General features: G+C 44.3%; 1 protein-coding gene across 1 annotated transcript in view; it reads right to left on the reverse strand.

The window, feature by feature from the left end:
- hnf1a (HNF1 homeobox a) overlaps positions 1–25,237 on the reverse strand; it is a 204,353-nt gene that overhangs the window by 109,624 nt on the left and 69,492 nt on the right. Inside the window, exon 4 of the mRNA XM_060844157.1 lies at positions 3,662–3,897. Coding sequence (XP_060700140.1) covers positions 3,662–3,897 — 236 coding nt within the window. The remainder of the gene's footprint in view (positions 1–3,661; positions 3,898–25,237) is intronic.

Consider the following 25,237-nt stretch of genomic DNA (forward strand, 5'->3'; position numbering starts at 1 on the left):
CTGAGTGAAATTTTTTGTTGTTCAAAGGACAGATGAATAAACTGAGGAAGGATTTCCAGTATCGTTATTTAGCAGCTTGCGATTTCTCTCAGTAATTTGGAACGGCAGCATGATTAGAAACGTTTGCTTTAAGCTGCGAGGTTGCAGCCCCCTCCCAGGTTCCACACTTCAAAACTGCAGCATTGATTTCTGGCTTCAGCTGGAAAGAAAATTAGAGGGAATGCTGGTGGTTGGCTGGAGATCCACAACATGCATTGAGAGCAAACTGCTACTTTTATTAACCTGACGGGAACTGATCTTCCCTTTGTGTTTCATCCGGTAGAAATATGGTTAAAAATTGCCCAGCGAAAAGCGTTTCAGTTCGATATAGAGTTGGCTTTAGTTACTGAAGTATGTAGGATTGAGTGTTCAAAGTACAATGACATTTTCCATCACAATATTAAGATGGCTATATTTAAATAGAAAAATGACCCAATGCATTTTACAAATATTGGATATATGACTAATCACAAATAATTGCAAACAAAATCTGTAGAGATAGTCCTACGAAAGGTTAGAATTGATATGTGATCAGGTGTGGCTTTTGTCTGCAATAAATGCTACATTCTCAAGCTGTTGAGCAGACCATCAGATAGGATTGTTATAAGAAATTAGTAAACATGGCCAATAAGGATGGACATACCGTGTTTACTGGAGTCAGAAATAAATGATGAATAAAATTGCTTTCCATGAAGTAAGTTTACAAAAATGACAGGGTTGCTTTAGCAGAAGAGGACACTGATGGGAAAGAGGAACAGGGGCCGAATGGATCTTTTATCGAGTCTATTGAGTCTTATCTGTGACAGATTTCCACAGAGAAAACGGAGAAAAGCAGATGTGACCAAAACCCCCTCTCTAATCCTCCACTGGTTCACTCTGATCTGCTGTTCATCCTCAGCTTGATTCAGAATCAAACACAATTTTTAAAAAATATTTACCAGAAGCACTGGTTGAAGTGTTGCACAATGAGAGTTGGAACTGAGTGGGTCACTGATTTTATTTTGTGCATTAACCACCATCAGAATATAGCAACTGGTCTTCTTGGTCAGTACAACTAGATCTGGAGTGATGCCATAGAGTCACAGAGCATGGAAACAGACCCTTCAGTCTAACCCATCCATACTGACCAGATATCCTAGCCTAATCTAGTCCCATTTGCCAGCATTTGGCCCATATTCCTCTAAACCCTTCCTATTCATTTACCTATCTAGATGTCTTTTAAAGGTAATTGTACCAGCCTCCACCACTTCCTCGGGCAGCTCATTCCATACACGCATCACCCTCAGCATCATGCCTCATGTTTAAGAGACATATCCATGATATCCTCACTGTATTGAAGAGTGTGGTGCTGGAAAAGCACAGCCGGTCAGGCAGCATCTGAGGAGCAGAAGAACTGACACTACAAGCATAGGCTCTTCATTATGATCTTCCTGATGAAGAGCTAGTGCTCAAAATGTTGATTCTCCTGCTTTTCAGATGCTGCCTGATCAGCTGTGCTTTTCCAGCACCACACTCTTCAACTCTGATTTCCAGAATGTGCAGTCCTTACTTTCTCCTACCCACTATGTCACATGACTTTAGGGTATAAAGATCTCAGGCTCCACTGCACATTGGACCGCTTGATGCATGACACTCTATGGAAGCATGCTCCTCTTGTGGTAATCCAATGGCTTTGACTGACCCAGTCATTTATTTGCCTGAGAAATGAAATGTTTCTACATTATAACTTTAATAATTGTCTGGTGGATTCTTCAATATCACAATATCTACATCCAGTTTCTTATTTTACAGGAAATGAAATGACCATTGCTGTATTGGGTAAACCACACAGCTGGGGACAAACTCACTCCAGTTTAGGCCCAGTGCATTGACAGAAAGCCTGACTGAATTTTACCATGGTGACCAGGAGCTCAACATGGGACCAAATGGAAGGGTCCCTTGTTGTCAACTTGCTCAGCAATTTTAAGGGGAACAGTCTAATTGGTCACCTCTGACTCACTAAAAGAGAATGGTTGGGATGGCGATGTTGTCAGGCCAAGCACAAGACCAGCAGCTCTGAAGTCTGGTGCCAGGGGAAATCTGTCCTTTACGTTACTGCCACTCTACCCCTTCCTAAAATGACAGAATGCAGCACTCCCCCATCACACCTTGCTGTTCCTCCCCATGCCATTTATTTCCTCTCTCTCAACGTGTTCCTCCAATTCACAAAATGCTCATTGATCTCCCAAAACACAGCCTTCGGCAGCTTAGTTGCAAAATTGAAAAAAATACAAGCCTCGCACCATAAACCCAGCAAGAGATCAATTAAAGAATAAGCATTGGATACATCAGAAACTTCAGTGAATCAGAGCCTAGAGGCTGTAACTCTCAGTGGTGGAGGATGCCATCCAATAAGGTATGTTTTACATTTGACTGCCTTCACAAAGCTGGCAGTGTGGTAATCTGAATGTTGGACAGTAATGTAAAGGAGACAATTTAACAGCTGCCTGTTTCACATCAGGGCAGCTGTATAAATGGGGTTATCCCAAGATTGATCTCTTTTCACATTACCCTATGACAAAGCAGTGCCAGGCACGAGCGATCAAAATTACTGGGTGATCTGTTTTTGTCATTAACACTGAATGGGAATCTGCCACTCTGCTCCAGTTCCTGTGGAAAAATCCTGGAAAAGAGATCAGAGAGCCAGGGGGAAACATCCCACTTTTACCCAATTGGAAAAGTGTGCAAAATGCAGGCCAGTGAGGTTTCTAACACATTCCACGGACAATGTATTGGGCATTACGATTGCTAAAATGCTGTTCTACCTATCACTTACTGACCTACTTCAAACCTTTAGTGCTCATTAAGTAATTGATAAAAAGCTTTAAAAGCATTATGGTTGTTAATTGGTTGTCAAATCAGTGCACAACAGCTTGTCAGCACTGAAATGCTGGTAATAGATGACGGGTCTAACGTAAGTGAGCTGCCTAGTCATGGATTAGAACACTGCACTTCAGGCTTGAACAGAGGATCTCGGTTTATGTACATCTGATGAGACTTGTAGCTCTTTCAAAACAGGCATTGGTCCAAAGCCTCCTGATTGTCAGAGGCCAGACCCATGACTGAATGTTGTGTTGAGGTAGAGATTCCAGACCAAGCAGGAAGTGTTTTCAGTTATACAGTTACCTTGCACAGTTACAACATATGACATTCCAATTTAAAGGTACCAGTGTCTTCAGTCACTGTAATGGAGTTTTGCAGTTAATCAGCCACATGTCTAATGGTCAGTAACATTAGTAATCCCACAGAACCCAGACTGTATGTGTAAGTCTGTGGTACTGTAGCCACATAATAGTTTATGTAGCAAAACAGTTCTTAAGACGGGTCACATAAATTCTGCTTTCTCTGCACAGAAGCTGCTCGACCTGCGAAGATTTTACAGCAACGTCTGTTTTTGTTGTTGACGGTGACTAATGTGTTGTGTATCAAAAGTGGGTTCTTTGACTTTATACCTTCTAGGCAACTCAATCTGAGGTCCAGTGTGCTCGGCCTTATTTAAGTTGAATGTCCCACAATGGGTATCTGAAACAATGTTCCACTGCCATGCTGTAAAATGAGAAATAGTGAACAGTTTGAGCCTTACCTTGCAATTTACTGGGCGACAAGGCACTTGGCTGCATGGGCGAGTTACTATGAGGTGTCACGGGGGTTACGGTGTGGGGTTGCTGAGTGCCATATGCATCCATTGCTAATTTGTGACGAAAAGCTTCTTCTTTCCTACGGTTCGCAAACCAGTTGTATACCCGCACCTCGGTCACAAGGTTAGAGCCCAGGCCATGGGCTTGTGATGGGGAAACGCCTCGCTGTATACACTCTGCTCTGCAATAAATATAGACATGAAATGTGTAGGAAGTCAATTTAAATTCAGTACGTTAAATCTTTCCAATTTTTATCCCTAAGCATTTGGACTTAAGAATCTGTACCTAAGATGGCACCTTCTTGGAAGTAGGCCATTTGATCCATCGATTCCATACTGTCCCTCCCAAGACTCACCTTCCTCATCTTAGTAACTCTTCCCCCAAGGTGGAATTAAACCTGAGTCCCTAGTGCTATGAGGCAGCAGTGCTAACCACTGTGTCACCCTTATAAATGTTTTACTGAAATCATATGATAATGAAGCTAATTCTAATTCTAATTCAATCAGTTAGCAGGGAACATTTCTACAAGGTAGATTACTTTCCAGATGAGTTACACCTTTTTAAAGCTGCCCAAATTCATACAAAGAATTCTTTTTTTAAAAACAATCATCAGTTATGGGTCAAAGAAGGTTTTGTCAGTTTGTATATTGTCACAAATATTAATTCCCTTTTCCAGGCTAAGAATCAAACAGAATTTGTCACCACCAAATAAGCGCTTTAAAAAAAGTCATCTTCTTAAAAACACAATTAAACCCTATTCTGAACCAGTTCAATTACATGTTGCAACAATTAGCGTTTCTGATGATAGCCCTCAGTGGCACAGGCAACAATACAAATTTGCACTTACATAGCACCTTTTACACAGCACAATATTCAAAGACACTTTCAAAATTTGATGCAAAGCAAATTAAGGCAATATTCTAATTGGGTTGGTCAATAAAGTAGATTTTGAGGAATGTCTTAGAAGGGAGAAAGAGAGATAAGAAGCAGAGTGGCAAATTCAGGAGGGCATCCAGAGGTAAACACCTAAATAATGGAAGGGATATTTGCCAATGGTGGAGTGATTAAAACAAGGGGTGCACAGAATTGGGAAAATGCAGAAGGGGTTGGAGGAATGGGGTGATTTGAAAACATGCTAAAGAATTTTAAGATCAATGCGGTGCCTGACCCAAAGTAGTTTAACAAATTTGAAGCAGCTGAGATTGGGAATGGGACTCCATTGCAAGCAAGATTTGGGTGGGTTCAGGTTTTTAAGGTGGGAGGCTGACCGGGAGACCATTCAGGTCCAGAGGCAACAAAGACACTGGTGGGGCTTTTAACAACAAATGAAGGGGGAGGTGTCGTGGGGTGAGATGGGTGAAAATACTCAATCTTGATGGTGGTGGTGATGGTGATGAGGTCAAGAGCTTAATTTAGGGTCATACAGGGTGCTAAGGCATCGATGAGTGTATGAGAGAGGTTAGGACAGGGGCTTGGGGACAGATCGAGATGGCTGCTGGAGAATAACATTTGAGTCATCAATGACTTTGATCTTTCCAACACTTAAACGAGTCTTAATTTATTTAAGCGCTTTTGTTGATTTTCTGGTGAAAACACTAGAGATGAGTCAACAGGCAATTTGACTGGGTGGGGTAGTTGTGGGTGGGAGGTGATGTGATGAAAACTGAAGAAATATGGCAGGATTTGGTGACTGGAGAATCATATAGGTGTGAGACTTATCCAGTCACCGTGGCAGATTATGTGGGATAGACATTAAGGAGGTCCAACAGAGCCAGGAGCATTATTTCTGCAAATGTACACAGTACATGACCCCATTTTATGTCACTTGCAAATGCAGCTGCTTCAGATTTAGATTACATGCAACAATAAGCTGGACGCCAAGAGGCAACTCTCTGTGTCACTATAATCAGAGAGCTCATTCCTGCATACAGGACTCTCACTGTGTACCAAACTGGATACTATTCTAGCTGATAAAAACTACTTGGTGGCAATTGTAAATGATATAAGCGAGTAGCAAATCCTTTGAACTAACATAAAATCTTCACTTTGCTGCTTTATAAGTGGTATTTGTAATGTCTCTCTCCTGAAGTTTCTGACAGGGAAAACGATGGTCCTTCAAGGGGGTCATTCCTTTTGCAGTGCCTTGAGATATCTCGGGAAAGGGTTCTCCCAATTGGACAGCTGTTTATAAAAAAAACTTGTGTCCTTTACTTTCTTGCGTTGAATATTTTCGTTTGCTCTAAAGGTATTGGAAATGAGGAAATGGTGTTGCTGGATCTAGGGAGCAGTGTAACCTCCAGGAAGTTGTGCAACCAAAGTGTTAGGTCCCTATTACATTTGCATTTGCTATATGTTAATTTGGAATTGTATTTCTTTCTGCATATTTAATCTTCCAGACTCACCTTAGTTTATCCACTTCCTGCCAAACAACCATTTCCTGTCAGACATACACTTCAGCATATGTGATGTTTCCCAATCACTCATGACTGGCAAAAAGGAGTTGCAGAGATGAGGTCGAGGCTTCCTAGACAGTTTGAAAGCCTCCCAAGAACCTATCTGCCTGTCACTCCCATCCCACTGGGTAGGCTATACCGCCCCCCTCTCCTATGCAACATCCTGCTCGGAAAACTCTGCTCACAGTTTGACAACTGTGACAAACTCTACCACAGCAGCTGCGATGGTGCACAAAATTCCAAAGAAAATCAATTCACCTCATCTTCTATTATTAACAGAGCCCTTCAAATAGAATCCAGGAGCCCGGATCTATAAATCCACCAAAAACACCACACCCTGTCTCTGTATTGAAGTTAGTTTTGGAACTACATTATTTACAAACAGGATAACAGGCTGTAAACATTTGGAACTGAAAATATTGTGTTTGTTTATTTTCTGATGTGAGGTTAAAAATAGGGCATTGTAATTCCCCACAGGAAGCAAAATGCTGCAATTAAAGTTATTGTATCAGTTAGTGTTGTTTCTGACAGGCTAACTCAGAGCATTATCAATCACTACGTGTTCACTTACTGACATTGCTTTCTGGATCACCACACCTCCAATTTAAGAATCACTTTCTTGTTTTCAAATCCTTCCTGATCCTTACCCATTTTTATGAACTCCTTCAGCCCTACAACCCTTCTTGAACACAACATGGGGAAAGGTTAGATGAAGCCCATTGGTGAGTTAGTGATATTGTAATTACACCACACCACACGAGGGCAGCATGTAAACTTTGCACTGTCTGCTCATCCCCTTGATCGAGGTTCACAGGCCAGTGGTTAACACAATGCTGAATGATTGTAAGCTCAGGAGGGGCCAAGGTCTGTGAGAGGCCACAGGAGTTAAAGGGAAGGTGCAGTGCTGTCTGCTGCAGATGCTCAAAGTGTTTCAGAAAGACTTTCTGATCAAAACAAATGCTAAGCCAATGGAGTAGCAGGCCAGAATTTAAGACTGGGGAAGACTTTTCCCTTCCTAATTATGACAACTGAGCCAACATCTGCCACCTTGGGAATCGAGCTCATGTCCCTCGATCATGGGCCTGGGATTGCTCATCCAGTCTGCCTCCGAGACTTAAAGATGGAGCCCTGGAGATGTTCTGAGTGTGGAGGTGGAAAGCAGAGAGAGAGGTAACCTTTCCCCAGACACCCAGGGAGAGTTCCAGATTTACCGTTGGAACAGAAAACCACCAAGGATGGTGAGAGGTGTCTATCCCCAAACACCTGGACACACGGCTGGGAAACGTTCACAGAGCTTACACAAGTGGTCGAGGTCAGTGAATGGATCCTCAAGTGCCATTTCCCAACCAGTAGACCACCTCAACCTCACACACTGCTCAGTGCACACACATCACTTCACCAGTAACCATTCCGAACAATCTAAACATATCTAACATTCATAGACTCCTCTTCACCCTCTTACATGTATTGTGGCTGCTAGCCTCACGCCCACACCTTCCACATACTTTCAGCCCCTCAGTTCCAATAGGCACTTCACAGAAACATGACAAGACACTCTCTGATACTCTCCCATCTCTCCGACAGGACACAGTGGCCCATAGGAGGAAGCAACAGCAAAGAACCTGCACGGATCATGCCCTCAGCCTTTGATCCCATTGTTCCCTCAGAGGCTTTGGTAACTGAAGCCATCCAGGATAATGGCATCTTCCTGCCTCACTCGCTTTCTCGAATCCCACTTCACTCCCATCTGCAGCCCGGTGTGAAACATAAGCTGCAGATTGTGGGTCCTTCCACCACAGCCAGCTCTCCCCACCCTCCCTCTCTCAGCCCAAACCATCTCCTTGTACTCTGACTCTTTCAGATACCTGAGAACCACCCCCTGGCCAGTCAGTGGATCCTGAGGAGAATGGCCTAGAGAAAATGCAGACCTCCCAGGAAGAAGCGCCATCACATGATCTGACATTCAGAGCCACCAGTTCAGGCACTAGCACTGTCTGCACCTTACAGGGTCACTTGGATAGAGGTGGTGTAGTGGTAATATCACTGGATGAGAAATCTGGAAGCCCAGGCCCATGGTCGAGGATGATGAGCTCAAATCCTTCTGTGGCTCAACTGTCACAATTAGGAAGGGAAATGTCTTCCCTAATCTGGTCTACATGTGACTCCAAGGATTCACAAGAAACAATTGAGGATGGGCAATTTGATTAGATTACTTACAGTGTGGAAACAGGCCCTTCGGCCCAACAAGTCCACACCGACCCGCCGAAGCGCAACCCACCCAGACCCACCTAACACTGCGGGCAATTTAGCATGGCCAATTCACCTAACCTGCACATTTTTGGACTGTGGGAGGAAACCGGAGCACCCAGAAGAAACCAACGCAGACATGGGGAGAATGTGCAAACTCCACACAGTCACCTGAGGCGGGAGTTGAACCCGGGTCTCTGGCGCTGTGAGGCAGCAGTGCTAACCACTGCCACCGTGCAATGCCACTGATGTCCATATCCAGTGAACAAAAATTAAACTCAGCCTGTGGTGAGTAACTGGGAATGACTGGGCTGCAGCAAGGCTAGCGGCAAGGACAGGAGGTTAGCCAGCTCCCAGAGGGTGAGGTTCGAGGAGAGAGAGCAGACAGGACAAGAATGATAGCTGGATTCATGGAAATTATTCGCAGGCAGGTCACTATCAAAGGTGCACGAGGGAATCTACTCCACGTTGTCACAGGCCTTAATGTAGAATGCGGCAGCCCCTCCTCTCCAGCCTGGCAATGGGGCCTGATTTTAGGAGATCGCTCATAGGCCCTGCCGGACTGTTGCATGGTGGTAGCAGCAACATCCACACTGCCCTGCCGATGCACCACAGCAACTCAGCAAGGCTTTTCTGACAGCACTTCCTAAAACTGTGACCTCTACCACATGCCAAGACAGTATCACGGCCTTTCAGTACCACCACAAAAGGGAGCAGCTTATGGAGACCCTCATGCTGGTTCCTCTGCTCCACCAGGTCGAGGTTTATTTCTATCTTATTTTTGTTTTTGAATTAGAACTGGAATCCCTACAGTGTGGAAACAGGCCATTTGGCCCAATAAGTCCACATGACACTCCGAAGAGTAACCCACCCAGACCAATTCCCCGAACCTATTACTCTGCATTCCCCCCTAACTAATGCAGCTAGCCTATATATCCCTGAACACTATGGGCAACCTGCACATCTTTAGATTGTGGTTGAAGATGTGCTTCTGAAGAATTTGCTCTTGACTGGCCAGTCATCGCAGCAACGCACTATGACAGTCTCAGTAGTCAGGGTTAGGATGAGTGACAGACATCCCAAATTAGCTGCACCCTCACATGTACCTTCTAGCAGCTAATATCCAGAACCCTGAGCTGTCAATCCTTCTTCCCATTCTCCAGTTGGTACGTCAATGAACCGCATTTCTGGCAACATGGATATACACCGAGCTCTTTGATGTGGTCATGTGATTCCCCCTTGGACTCATGTTGTCCCTCAAAATCTAATTAATGTTGGTTCTTATTTGTCGTATGCAGATTGACGCACGTTTATTTTTATCAGCAACTTTACTGCTGTCATCTTGACAACTGAAACACAAGTGGGTAAAAGTCTTTAGAACAATCCACTGTTTTTCAGGAACTGAGCTATTCGACTATTTTTAATGAGCTCAAGTATCTTTGAGCAATTTGGTTGCATCACTGTCTGGGAGTATAGTGTGCAGTGTTGATCTCCCCTCCCAGAAAGGACACACTTGCAATAGAGAGAGTACAGCAGAGGTTCACTAGCAGATACCTGGGATGGAAGGACTGTCTTATGAGGAGAGACTGGTTCAACTCGGCCTGTGTTCACCAGGAGGATAAGAGAGGATCTGATGAAATGTACAAAATTCTAATAGGGATGGGCAGACCAGATGTGGAGAGGATGTTTCCCCAGATTTGGCAGCCTGGAACTAGGGGAGCCCAGAACTGGAGGAACACACTGTCTTGGGATAGAATTTAGGACTAAGATGAGGAAAAGCGTCTTCACTCAAAGAGTAGTGAACTTGTGGAATTCTTAACCACAGAAATCATAAGTCATAAGCCAAATCACTGAATGTATTCAAGGAAGAGAGATTTTTTCAAAGATTTTTAAAAGGATTAATGAGGTTCTGGGAGAAAGCAGGAATACAGCATTTCGATGGAGGATCAGCAGTGATCGTATTGAATGGCACAGCAGGGTCAAAGGGCTGAATGGCCTCTTCTCCCTTCTGGTTTCTAAGTTTCAGTTCCCCCCTCCACCCCAGGGGATATTGAAACTATACCTTTATAACCTTTACCAGCACCAACCATCCCTGCATTGAAAAATCCTTGCAAAATTAATTTATGACTACAGCAACAATTCAGAAAATAATCAATGTGATCTTTCCTCCTTTAGTCTTGTCTAGTTTATACCTCTGCCAGCATGAAAAAGAGAGTGATTTTGACTTTGTGGTACTGGATGACAGATGATGGTGAATCAGCAAGTGTAATTTTCTATGCGAAGTTTAACAAGAATTTAACATGCCATTGCAGTAACATCTTAAAACTCTCAAAAGGGAATGATGGCATTTTTTTTGCACAGTTAATGGAAAAGCAGTACTAACTTGGGATAATTTGCAATTCAGGCTCTCTCTTCCTCATTACAAAGTGCTGGATGATTTGCACATGAATAACAGCGTGCATTATTCACACATCGTTAGGTTTACAGCAAATTCTGAGCCATTCTCTACTTTAGAGCCTAAAGCTCCCAGGAAATAACCACATTGTACTAATAGAGGGTCAGATTTTGATTTGTGCAACAGCAAATTGGCAGCTCATTTCCCACTGGAGATAGTCAGCAGGAAGGATGCATATCAGGCAATCAACTGGCTATCATTTTATATTTTACACCACTGCATGAACTGAAGCTTTGGCCAAGAAGCATTATCACATCACTGAACAATAAGCCAATAAGATACAGGAGCAGAATTAGGCCATTTGGCCCATCGAGTCTGCTCCACCATTCGATCATGGCTGAGATGTTTCTCAAGCCCAGCCTCCTGCCTTCTCCTCGTAACCCTTGATTTGCTTACAAATCAAGAACCTATCGATCTCTGTTTTAAATACACTCAATAACATGACCTCCACAGCCTCTCTACAGCTATGACTTCCACCTCCACAACCTCTCTACAGCTATGACTTCCACTCTCCTAGCCTGTCCAAGTTCTTCTGCAGTCTCCCTGCTTTTTCAACACTAGAGTCTTAGAGATGTACAGCATGGAAACAGACCCTTCGGTCCAACCCATCCATGCCGACCAGATATCCCAACCCAATCTAGTCCCACCTGCCAGCACCCGGCCTATATCCCTCCAAATCCTTCCTATTCATATACCCATCCAGACGCCTTTTAAATGTTGCAATTGTACCAGCCTCCACCACATCCTCTGGCAGCTCATTCCATACATGTACCACCCTCTGCGTGAAAAAGTTGCCCCTTAGGTGTCTTTTATATCTTTCCCCTCTCACCCTAAACCTATGCCCTCGAGTTCTGGACTTCCCAACCCCAGGAAAAAGACTTTGCCTATTTATCCTATCCATGTCCCTCATAATTTTGTAAACCTCTATAAGGTCACCCCTCAGCCTCTGATGCTCCAGGGAAAACAGCCACAGCCTGTTCAGCCTCTCGCTGTAGCTCAAATCCTCCAACCCTGGCAACATCCTTGTAAATCTTTTCTGAACCCTTTCAAGTTTCACAACATCTTTCCAATAGGAAGGAGACCAGAATTGTACGCAATATTCCAACAGTGGCCGAACAAGTGTCCTGTACAGCTGCAACATGACCTCCCAACTCCTGTACTCAATACTCTGACCAATAAAGGAAAGCATACCAAACGCCTTCTTCACTATCCTATCTACCTGCGACTCCACTTTCAAGGAGCTATGAACCTGCATTCCAAGGTCTCTTTGTTCAGCAACACTCCCTAGGACCTTAATATTAAGTGTATTAATCCTGCTAAGATTTACTTTCCCAAAATGCAGCACCTCGCATTTATTTGAATTAAACTCCATCTGCCATTTCTCAGCCCATTGGTTCATCTGATCAAGTTCCTGTTGTAATCTGAGGTAACCCTCTTTGCTGTACACTACACCTCCAATTTTGATGTCGTCGGCAAATTTACTAACTGTACCTCTTATGCTCGCATCCAAATCATTTATGTAAATGACAAAAAATAGAAGGCCCAGCATTGATCCTCGTGGCACTCCACTGGTCAGAGGCCTCCAGTCTGAAAAACAACCCTCCACCGCCACCCTCTGTCTTCCACCTTTGAGCCAGTTCTGTATCCAAATGGCTAGTTTTCCATATATTCCATGAGATCTAACCTTGCTAATCAGTCTCTCATGGGGAACGATGTCGAAAGCCTTACTGAAGTCCATATAGATCACACCTACTGTTCTGCCATCATCAGTCCTCTCTGTTACTTCTTCAAAAAAATTTTGTGAGACATGATTTCCCACGCACAAAGCCATGTTGACTATCCCGAATCAGTCCTTGCCTTTCCAAATACATGTACATCCTGTTCCTCAGGATTCCCTCCAACAACTTGCCCACCACCGAGTCAGGCTCACTGGTCTATAGTTCCCTGGCTTGTCCTTACCACCCTTCTTAAACAGTGGCACCACGTTTGCCCACATCCAGTCTTCCAGCACCTCACCTGTGACTATCAATGGTACAAATATCTCAGCAGGAGTCCCAGCAATCACTTCTCTAGCTTCCCACAGAGTTCTCAGGTACACCTGATCAGGTCCTGGGGATTTATCCACCTTTAACCGTTTCAAGACATCCAGCACTTCCTCCTCTGTAATCTGGACATTTTGCAAGATGTCACCATCTATTTCCCTACAGTCTATATCTTCCATATCCTTTTCCACAGTAAATACTGATGCAAAATATTCATTTAGTATCTCCCCCATTTTCTGTGGCTCCACACAAAGGCCGCCTTGCTGATCTTTGAGGGGCCCTTTTCTCTCCCTAGTTACCCTTTTGTCCTTAATATGTTTGTAAAACCCCTTTGGATTCTCCTTAATTCTATTTGCCAACGCTATCTCATGTCCCCGTTTTGCCCTCCTGATTTCCCTCTTAAGTATACTCCTATTTTCTTTATACTCTTCAAAGGATTCACTCGATCTATCCTGTCTGTACCTGACATATGCTTCCTTCTTTTTCTTAACCAAACCCTCAATTTCTTTAGTTATCCAGCCTTCTCTATAGTTACCAGCCTTCCCTTTCATCCTGACATCAATATACTTTCTCTGGATTTTTGTTATCTCATTTCTGAAGGCTTCCCATTTTCCAGCCATTCCTTTACCTGCGAACATCTGCCCCCAATAAGCTTTCGAAAGTTCTTGCCTAATACCGTCAAAATTAGCCTTTCTCCAAGTTAGATTTCAACTTTTAGATCTGGTCTATCCTTTTCAATCACTATTTTAAAATGAATAGAATTATTGTCACTGGCCCCAAAGTGCTCCCCCACTGACACCTCAGTCACCTGCCCTGCCTTATTTCCCAAGAGTAAGTCAGGTTTTGCACCTTCTCTAGTAGGTACATCCACATACTGAATCAGAAAATTGTACGCACTTAAGAAATTCCTCTCCATCTAAATCTTTAACACTATGGCAGTCCCAGTCGATGTTTGGAAAGTTAAAATCCCCTACCATAACCACCCTTTTATTCTTACAGATAGCTGAGATCTCCTTACAAGTTTGTTTCTCAATTTCCCTCTGACTATTGTGGGATCTATAATACAATCCCAATAAGGTGATCATCCCTTTCTTATTTCTCAGTTCCACCCAAATAACGTTTTTGGATGTATTTCTGGGAATATCCTCCCTCAGTACAGCTGTAATGCTATTCCTTATCAAAAATGCCACTCCCCCTCCTCTCTTGCCTCCCTTTCTATCCTTCCTGTTGCATTTGTATCCTGGAACATTAAGCTGCCAGTCCTGTCCATCCCTGAGCCACGTTTCTGTAATTGCTATGATATCCCAGTCCCATGTTCCTAATCATGCCCTGAGTTCATCTGCCTTCCCTGTTAGGTCCCTTGCATTGAAATAAATGCAGTTTAATTTATTAGTCCTACCTTGTCCCTGCCTGCCCTGACTGTTTGACTCGCTTCTGTTCTCAACTGTACCAGTCTCAGATTGAACTCTTTCCTTACTATCTCCCTGGGTCCCCCCCCCCAACTTAAATCCTCCCAATCAATTCTAGCAAATTTCCCTGCCAGTATATTAATCCCCTTCCAATTTAGTTGCAATCCATCCTTCTTGTACAGGTCATTTCTACCCCAAAAGAGATTCCAATGATCCAAAAATGTGAATCCTTCTCCCAAACACCAGCTCCTCAGCCATCCATTCATCTGCTCTATCCTCCTATTACCTGCCCCTCCGCCATTTTCCCATGTGCAAACTTTGTAACAATGTTTTCACTTCCTTCATCCAAATTGTTAATGTATAATGTGAATAATTGTGGTCCCCACGGACACCCACGGAACACTGCCAGTCACCAGCTGCCAACCTGAGAAAGATCCCTTTATCCCTACTCTCTGACTTCTACCAGTCAGCCAATCTTCTGCCCATGCCAGTACCTTGTCCCTATCACCATGGGCATTTTTATTATTTAGTAGGACCTTGTGAAAGACCTTCTGGAAATCCAAATAGACCACATCTACTGGCACTCCTTTGTCTAACTTGCTCGTTACCTCCTTAAAAAATTCTAAGAAGATTTATCAGGCATGACCTCCTATTGATGAAGATGTGCTGAAACAGCCCAATTTTACCATGCACCATTCCCCGTGGCGAATATTTTAACTCCCCATCCCACTCCACCAGGGACATGCAGGTCCTGGGCCTCCTCCATCACAAACCCTAACCACCCGACGCCTGGAGGAAGAACGCCTCATCTTCCGCCTTGGGACCCTGCAGCCACAAGGGATCAATGTGCATTTCACCAGTTTCCTCATTTCCCCTCTTCTGACCTTATCCCAGTCCCAAGCCTCCAACTCGGCACCACCTTCTTGACCTGTCCATCTTCCTTCCCACCTATCTGCTCCACCATCCTCTCTGACCTATCATCTCACCCCTCCCACCTTCATCTCCCTATCACTTTCCCAGCTACCAACCCCGAGACCCATCCCCTCCCATTTATCTCTCAGCTCCCTTGGCCCACAAGCCTCATTCCTGATGAAGGGCTTATGCTTAAAATGTCAATTCTCCTGCTCCTCAGATGCTGTCTGACCTGCTGTGCTTTTCCAGCACCACACCCTCAACTCTGACTCTGCAGCATTTGCAGTCCTTACTTTCTCCTGTAAAACTAAGGTCAGGCTAACCAGTTTTCCTGTCTGCTGTCTCCCTCCCTTCTTAATTAGGGACATTATGTTAGCCATTTTCCACGCCTCTGGGATCTCCCCTGACTCCAGTAATTCCTGAAAGATCACCACTAATGCCATTACAATCTCCTCAGCCGTCTCCTTCAGAACTCTGGGTGTAGCCCACCTGATCTGGATGATTTATCTACCTTCAGACCTTTCAGCTTCCCCAGCACTGCCTTGTTAGCGATGGCTGCTACACTCACCTCTGACCCCTGACTGTCTTGAAGTTCTGATATGCTGCTAGTGCCTTCCACTGAAAACTCAGTTCCTCCGCCATTTCTTTGCCCCCTCTCACTACTTGCTGAAAATGTGTTGCTGGAAAAGCGCAGCAGGTCAGGCAGCATCCAAGGAACAGGAGATTCGACGTTTCGGGCAGAAGCCCTTCTTCAGGAATCCTGAATCTCCTGTTCCTTGGATGCTGCCTGACCTGCTGCGCTTTTCCAGCAACACATTTTCAGCTCTGATCTCCAGCATGTGCAGTCCTCACTTTCTCCTCCCTATCACTACTTCTCCAGCTTCATTTCCCAGTGGGCCAATGTTCACTCTTGCCTCTCTCTTACCTCTTAGAAATTGAAAAAGAGAACTCTTGCAATTTTCTTTTACATTACGAACTAACTTACCCTCATATTTTATCGTCCCCCCGCCTTTTTTAAAAATTCCCTCTGTTTCCCAATCCTTTGGCTTCCCACATTGTACGCTTTTTCTTTTGCTTTTATCCTGCCCCTGAGTTCCCTTGTCAGCCATGGTTGCCTCATCCTCCCTTAGTATGCTTCTTCCTTGGGATGAATTTCCACCGTGCTTCCTGAATTACCCCTGGAAACTCCTGGTATTGCAGCTCCACCAGCTTCCCTGCTCGACCCCCGCCCCCCCCATCCGATCAACCCTGACCAGCTCCTCCCTCATGTCTTTGTAGTTCCGTTTACTCAATTGTAATGCCATTACATCTGATTCCAGCTTCTCCCTCTCAAACTGCAGGGCGAATTTGATCATATTATGGTCACTGCCCTCTAGGAGTTCCTTCACCTTAAATTCCCGAATCAAGTCGCCTCATTCCACATCACTAAATACAGAACTACCTGTTCCCTTGTGGGTTCAACCACAAGCTGCTCCAGAAAGAATCCACAAGTTCCTTTTCTTGAGATCCAGTTTTCCCAGTCCACCTGCATACAGATGTTCCCCATGATCATTATCAAAGTGCTTTTCTTATACGTCTTTTCTATCTCCTGATCTATTTTCTCCTCAAATCCTGACTACTGCTTAGAGCCCTGTGTACAACTGCTATCAGGGTCTTTTCTCCTTTGCAGTTCCACAGCTCAACCCACAAAGGTTCGACGTCTTCCAACTCCGCATCACTTCTTGCTATCAATTTAATTTCATTTTTTATGAACAAGGCAACCCCACACCCGTCTTTTCGATAGGACGTGTATCCTGGGATATTTAGTTCCTGGTTCTGAATCCCTTGTAGCCACGTTTCTGTGATACCCACAACATCATATCTGCCAATGTCATCTGCACTATAAGCTCATTTGTCTTGTTTCATATACTGCATGCATTCACCCTCAGTCCCATATTGACTGCCCCCACCCCTTCTCACAGTTGTTCTCTGATCTGCTGTGCCTGAAGTTACTCTCTGTCCTATTACTTTTTCTGGAAACTTTAATAACCTCTGATGATCCCTCCCTTGCCCTCCCTTTTCCCTAATTTTCCGTGCAACAGAACCCCACCCTCACTATTTACTTTAAGCCCTATCCACAGCCCTAGATATATGATTCACCAGGACTTTGGTCCCAGCATGATTCAGGTGGAGCCCTGAATCCATCAGAACACCTCCCTCCTTCCTCAGTACTTGTGGCAATGCCACATGAATTCAAACCAGTTTCTCCCACACCAATCTCTAAACCAATTGTTTATCTCTTTAATCTTGTTGATCTTGTGCCAATTAGCTTATGGCTCATGTAGTAATCCAGAGATTATTACCTTTTTAACTTCGCCCCTAGCTGTTCATATTCCCTCACTCTCTTTGTTCTTTCCCCCTATATCATTGTTACCTATGTGAACCACAACAACTGGATCTTTCCTCTCCCTCTCCAAGTTCTATCCCAAACATTCAAGAGAGTGAGGGGGCAGAGTTGACTTTGGTTGTCATCACCAAGGAGAAGGTGCTAGAAATACTGAATGGCCTGAAGGTGGATAAATGACCTGGATCAGATGGACTGCACCCCAGAGTTCTAAGGGAGATAGCTGAAGAGATAGTGGAGTCCTTAGTGGTGATCTTTCAGGAATCGCTAGAATCAGGGAGGCTCCCAGAGGACTGGAAAATCACTAACATGGCATCCCCTGTTTAAATAGGGAGTAAGGCAAAAGACAGAAAATTACAGACCAATTAGCCTAACCTCAGTCGTGGGTAAGATCCTGGAATCCATTGTGAAGGATGAGATTTCTGAATACTTGGACGTTTACAGTAAAATAGAGTAAAGTCAGCATAGTTTCCTCAAGAGGAGGTCGTGCCTGACAAACCTGCTAGAACTCTTTGAGGAAGTAATGAGCTGGTTAGACCAAGGAGAGCCAATGGATGTTATCTACCTGGACTTCAAGAAGGCCTTTGACAAGTTTCTGCACAGGAGGCTACTGAGTAAGATACGGGCCCATGGTGTTAGAAGCAAGGTGCTCCCATGGATAGAAGCCTGGCTGTCGGGCAGGAAGCAGAGAGTGGGGATAAAGGGGCCCTTCTCAGGATGGCAGCCGGTGACAAGTGGTCAGTGTTGGCGCCACAACTTTTCTGTTTATACAGTAACAATCTAGATGAAGGAACTGAGGGCATTCTGGCTAATTTTTCTGTTGATTCAGAGATAGTAGAGGGACTAGCATTGAGGAGGTGGGGAGGCTACAGAAGGATTTGGACAGGTTAGGAGATGGGCAATGACATGGCAGATGGGGTACAACATGGGAAAGTGTGAGGTCATGCACTTTGGTAGGAGGAATAGAGGCATGGACTGTTTTCTAAATGGGGAGAAAATTCAGAGGTCTGAAGTGCAAAGAGACTTGGGAGTTCTAGTTCAGGATTCTCGCAAAGTAAACTTGCAGGGTTGAGTCAGTAGTTAGGAAGGCAAATGCAATGATGGCATTTATTTTGAGAGTACTTAAGTATAAAAGCAGGGATGGACTTCTGAGATTCCATACACAATGGAGTTTAGAAGTTTAAGGGGGGAATCTAATTGAAACATACAGAATACTGAATGGCCTGAACAGAATGGATGGAGGGAAGATGTTTCCATTGGTCGGCGAGACTAGGACCCGAGGGCACAGCCTTTGAGTAAAGGGAAGACCTTTTAGAACGGAGATAAGGAGAAACTTCTGCAGCCCGAGAGCGGTAAATCTACGGAATTCACTGCCACAGAAGGCTGTGGAGGCCAGGTCATTGATTATCTTTAAGACTGAGATAGATAGGTTCTTGAGGATCAAAGGGGATTAAGGGTTATGGGAAGAAAGCAGGATAATAGGGTTGAGAAACTTATCAGATACAATTGAATGGCGGAGCAGCCTCAATGGGCTGTATGACCTAATTTCTGCTCCTATGTCTTATGGCCTTCCTCTGCAGCCAGATGATAAATCCTGAACCCAGGCACCAGGCAGTCACCACATCCTTCAGGACTCTCACTCTTGGCAACAGAGATCAGTGTCTATTCCTCTGACTGTACAATCCCCGATTGCAACTACATTTCTCTGTTTCCCCCCCTCCTAAATATCTCCCTGCACCACAGTGCTAGGGTCAGTGTACTCAACCTTCCTGCAGCCCCCACTCTCATCCACACAGGGCTAAAAGTCTCAGACTGTTAGACATCCTCAAGGGCCGAAGCTCCTTCAGCACTGCCTCCCGGATCCCTCTACCTGCCGCACTGGCAGTCACACCCCCAGCCCAACCATTGACTGAATTTGAGGCAATTAATCTAAAGGATATGATTGCCTCCTGAAACCCAGCATCCAGGTAATACTCCCCCTCCCTAATGTGTCATAGTTTTTGTGCTGACTCCAGCTTATCAGCTCTGAGCCAAAGTTCCTCAGGCAACCAACCACTTATTACAGATTTGCTCACTATGAACAGTAATGGGGTCCACCATTTCCCATGCCATACAGTTGCAACACATAGTCTGGTCCTGCATCACCAGTTCAGTTCTTAATTTGATTTTTAAAACTGGAAAGCTGCAGTGGAGAGAGATTTGGTACAGAACAGGTTAAAACATTTAAAGCTGTCCATGTTCTACCCTAATCAAGACACACTTTGAAATATGCTTGTCCTGGTTTTCACTGTAAAGTCTAATATTCACATCCAGCTGTGCTGTGTGATAGACCGATGGCACAGATACCAAGGATATTACCAACATGAGTGGAAGGAATTGTCAATTCGCTCAGCTTCCTTTATAACGTCCATCTGTTTTAGTGCACCAGAAAACCAGGACATTAGACTTAAATAACTTTTGTTACTGATTTGTGATATGTGGGTGTTGCTGCCTCGGCCAGAATTTATAACCCATCCTTATATCGCCCAGGAGGAGGTAGAGGCGAGCTAACTTAGATTCATAGAGATGTACAGCATGGAAACAAACCCTTCTGTCCAACTTGTCCATGCCAACCAGATATCCCAATCCAATATAGTCCCACCTGCCAGCACCCTGCCCATATCCCTCCAAACCCTTCCTATTCATATACCCATCCAGATACCTTTTAAATGTTGTAATTGTACCAGCCTCCACCACATCCTCTGGCAGCTCATTCCATACACATACCACCCTCTGTGTGAAAAAGTTGCCCCTTAGGTCTCTTTTATATCTTTCCCCTCTCACCTAAGCCTATGCCCTCTAGTTCTGGACTCCCCCAGCCCAGAGAAAAGACTTTGTCTGTTTATCCTATCCATGCTCCTCATGATTTTATAAATCTCTATAAGGTCACCCCTCAGCCTCCGACGGTCCAGGGAAAACAGCCCCAGCCTATTCAGCCTCTCCCTAGAGCTCAAATTCTCCAACCCTGGCAACATCCTTGTAAATCTTGTGAACCCTCTCAAGTTTCACAACACCTTTCCGATAGGAAGGTGACCAGAATTGCACGCAATATTCCAACAGTGGCCTAACCAATGTCCTGTACAGCCACAACATGACCTCCCAACTCCTGTACGCAATACTCTGACCAATAAAGGAAAGCATACCAAACGCCTTCTTCACTATCCTATCTACCTGCGAATCTATTTTCAAGGAGCTATGAACCTGCACTCCAAGGTATCTTTGTTCAGCAACACTCCTGAGGACCTTACTATTAAGTGTATTAATCCTGCTAAGAATTGCTTTCTGAAAATACAGCATCTCCTTCTTGAACTGCTGCAGTTCTGGGGATGAAGGGTTGGGAGCGTAATGCAATGAAACGGCTCGGTCTGGGTAAAAATGACTCTGTACCTGGATGCAATCCATGCCAGTTAGTTAACAGAAGAAGATGTGGTTCATAGTGACCACATCTGTAGCAAGTGTTGGCTGCCTGAGAAACTCCGGCACAGAGCTGATGAGCTGGAGTTTGCTGTGAACTATAGACACACAGGAGCTGGGAAGGGAATCCAGGTGGTGAAGGAGTCTCATCCAGAAACCAGGGACAGAATTTTAATGTCCCCCTCGGCTGAGGGTTTAGAGGAAGAAATTGCATATAACTAGCATGTGGGTGAAACAGAGACAGGAAAAGAAATCATGATCCCTGGTGCCATTCCAAATTCCAGGCTCCCTACCTTTGACAGCATCTGACAGCTCCTACATGATGCACTTTGGGTTCTAGAGAACAGGATATTTCAGCACAAAAGGAGATCGTTCAACACATCGAGTCTGCGTCAAACCTTTCAAAGAGAAATCCAGTCTGTGCTACCATCACGTCCCCTCCTAATCTAACCCCCTGCCATAGTTTCTCTGCATTTTCTTCCTCCAAGTGTGTATCAAATTTGAAGTCGTATCCACATGTAACGTTAGGGTGAGTGTGCATTCCAAAGCCGAACAAATCTTTACATGAAAAGTTTTCCTTAAATCACATCCATTCTGCCAAAAAAGTTAAATCTGTGACGTTTGATTACTCTATGGCAGAGGAATAAATAATTCAAATCTCTTCTATCAATCAAAATCTTTTACAATTTTATATACCCCCTCGACTATCTGACTTCTTGGTCCTTAGGAGAACAACATCAGCATCTTTATAATCCCTCAACCTTGGAAGCATTCTGGAGGAAGTGAGGGCTACAGATGCTGGAGATCAGAGTTGAAGAGTGTGATACTGGAAACACATAGTCATGGGCCTCATTCCTGCGGTTTGAAACATCGACTCTCCTGCTCCCTGGATGCTGCCTGACCGGCTGTGCTTTTCCAGCACCACACTCTTCGACTTGGAACAATTCCGTGAAAATTCTTCCAAATTCTCTACTTCTTGTCCTCAGAATTAGAAACCAATAGTCGCATAAGGTCAAAATGTGTTGTATGCATTCAAGAAAGCTTCTTGCCTTTTCTACACTATGCCTCATTCATAAAGCCCATCAAATGTTCAGGTGTGATACAACCATTGTGTTGTCAGACAATTACACACAACTTAGAGTGATGGAGTCATAAGTCTGTTTCTGTAAGCACAGAAACAGACCCTTTGGTCCTAATTGTCTATACTGACCAGATATTCCAAATTAACCTAGTCCCATTTGCCAGAATTAGGCCATTTCCCTTGAAACGCTTCCTATTCATAACACAATCCAAATGCCTTTTAAATGTTGCAATTGTACTAGCTTCCACCACTTCCTCTGACAGCTCATTCCATACACATACCACCCTCTACATGAAGAAGAATCCCCCAGGTCCCTTTTAAATCTTTCCCCTCTCACCTTAAATCTATTCCCTTTAGTTTTGGACTTGCCTACACAGGGGAACAAGACCTTTGCTATTTGCCCTATCCATGCCCCTCATGATTTTATAAACTTCTATAAGGTCACCCTCAGCCTGCAACGCTCCAGGGAAAACAGCCCCAGCCTATTCAGCTTCTTCCTATAGCTCAAAATCTCCAGCCCTGGCAACATCCACTTAAATCTCTTCTGAACCCTTTCAAGTTTCGCAACATCCTTCCCAAAGCGGGAGAACAGAACTGAATGCAGTATTCCAACAGTGGCCTAACCAATGTTCTGTACAGCCATGACATGACCTCCCAACTCCCCTACTCAATGCTCTGACCAATCAATGCCCTGATTACCTGCAACTCCAGCTTCAAGGAGCTATGAACCTGCACCCCAAGGTGTCTTTGCTCAGCAACACTCCCCAGGTCCCTACCATTAACTGTATGAATCTTGCCTTGATTTGCCTTTCCAAAATGCAGCACTTTACATTTGGTCATTCAAGTTATGCAATCAACTCTGTTTCCTTGAACCTAGCCCTGTGCAATATCCAGAGAGGAACATGAAACAGACCAGAACTCATAAACACTGCAGACAATAACCCCCATATAGGAATATCACTAACTCACTGTGATATTTCCAACAGGTGCATGTTCCTGATTTCACTTCCAACTTTGAAAATATCAAAACTTTCCCTTAAATTCATACCAACAAATTTACCTAAAATAATGTGATTTTTCTATCCACTTAAGTAACTTTAACAAATGAATTTTGTGTCATAATGAATATTTTCTCATTTTACACTGAAACTAACCACACTTACAGATGCCCTGTATAGAGCATGTAATAGGAAAATAAAATACTACAGATACTGGAAATCTGAAATACAGTAGAATCCCCATATCCGTGGATCCGGTTTCTGTGGTTTCAGTTATCCGTGGTTTGCCGTGTCCCAAACATATTCCTGATGAAGGGCTTATGCCCGAAACATCGATTCTCCTGCTCCTCGGACGATGCCTGACCTGCTGCGCTTTTCCAGCAACACCCTCTCGACTCTGATCTCCAGCATCTGCAGTCCTCACTTCCTCCTGAAAATAGTACATGAATCATTGCAGAAATAATTCCAGGGGGCTGCCAGGAAGGTAAATTTCCCGTTTAAATGATAGGATTCACTACCATCTGCAGTTTCGGGCATCCGTGTCTTGGAATGTATCACCCGCAGACACGGGGATACACCTGTATAAAAAGAAAATGCTGGAGAACTCTAGGTCCAGTAGGAACTCTGGAGGGCAACTGAGAGAGAAAGAGTGTTCACGCTGCAGGTCCATGATTTTCGAGTTCAGAAGAAGGACTGCTGACCATTGTTTTTTTCTCTGCGCTGATGCTACCAGATGTGCTGAGTGTTTCCAATGTGTCCCATTACAAATGGAGCAAAATTAAGCCCTTTACCTCCACCTGGGGGTCTAAACTTCCAGCTTTTCTTTACTGAACGCCTGCTGGACTGGGGAACTTGCTGCTACATGAACTGGCTCAGCTGAACAGCCAGATGCGGGATAATGAGAAAGGAGGATATGGGAGAGTGTGATGAACTTTGCGAAGTTGCAAAATCCCTGCATTTCAGACTGTCCCACATGTAAAACTAAGCAAGGATTCTGGCTAGGGGACCTAATCGAAATTCCTGGCTGAGAAATCATTTCTAAGAAATTCGATTCTGGTAGAGGTTGCTGCGGAACCGAAAACTAGGGAACATATAACGGCCAACAGCTTCAAATGTGCTGTACAGAGTACTGAAAATGCCTGGTGTTCAGGAGAAGCAAGCTGGATTTTCAAAGAAAAAAAGACTGTTGTTAGTTCGATAGGAAAAGATAGGAGAGGAACTCATGGTGCGGAAATGTGCAAGACGGCTAAAAGGGACTGATACTTACAAATGGTGTGAATACCTCAGGAATGGTAAAAAGCTGGGTGCTTTTAATCAGAAATCACCAGACTGACTGGGCAGTTGAAAAGGAATTGTGAAAAACTACACTATCCTAACTGAAAGAGAAAGAGCAGACAAAAATCAGACAAAGTGAAAGAGCACGGTGGCACAGTGGTTAGGCGGCACGGTGGCACAGTGGTTAGCACTGCTGCCTCACAGCGCCTGTCAGACCTGGGTTCAATTCCCGACTCAGGCGACTGACTGTGTGGAGTTTGCACGTTCTCCCCGTGTCTGCGTGGGTTTCCTCCGGGTGCTCCGGTTTCCTCCCACAGTCCAAAGATGTGCGGGTCAGGTGAATTGGCCATGCTAAATTGCCCGTAGTGTTAGGTAAGGGGTAAATGTAGGGGTATGGGTGGGTTGTGCTTCGGCGGGTCGGTGTGGACTTGTTGGGCCGAAGGGCCTGTTTCCACACTGTAAGTCTAAGTCTAAGCACGAGGCGGCAAGAGAGAGAAGACAAAAGATTCACAGACGTCCATCTTGTTGGTGATAATTCTATTTGATAAACTCAGATGGAATAGAAATGATGTTACAAGTGACTGGAGGATTGACTCCTTTGATTGGGAAAAGGCTACACTCAGGAGACAGTTCTTAAAGGGCTTTTGACCGGACATGGTACTACACATGTAGTGGGAGTGTCACTGAGAAATTCATGAGAATTATCATTGTCTGGCTGTTTAACATGAAATCTATTGTTTCTATTGAAGTAATACGTGTCTGTTAATGCATGTTTAATTTATATTGATTTTGGTTAAAAATGTTAGAGTGAAA

This window comes from Hemiscyllium ocellatum, chromosome 24, assembly GCF_020745735.1.
Source record: "Hemiscyllium ocellatum isolate sHemOce1 chromosome 24, sHemOce1.pat.X.cur, whole genome shotgun sequence".
Classification (NCBI taxonomy): Eukaryota; Metazoa; Chordata; class Chondrichthyes; order Orectolobiformes; family Hemiscylliidae; genus Hemiscyllium; species Hemiscyllium ocellatum.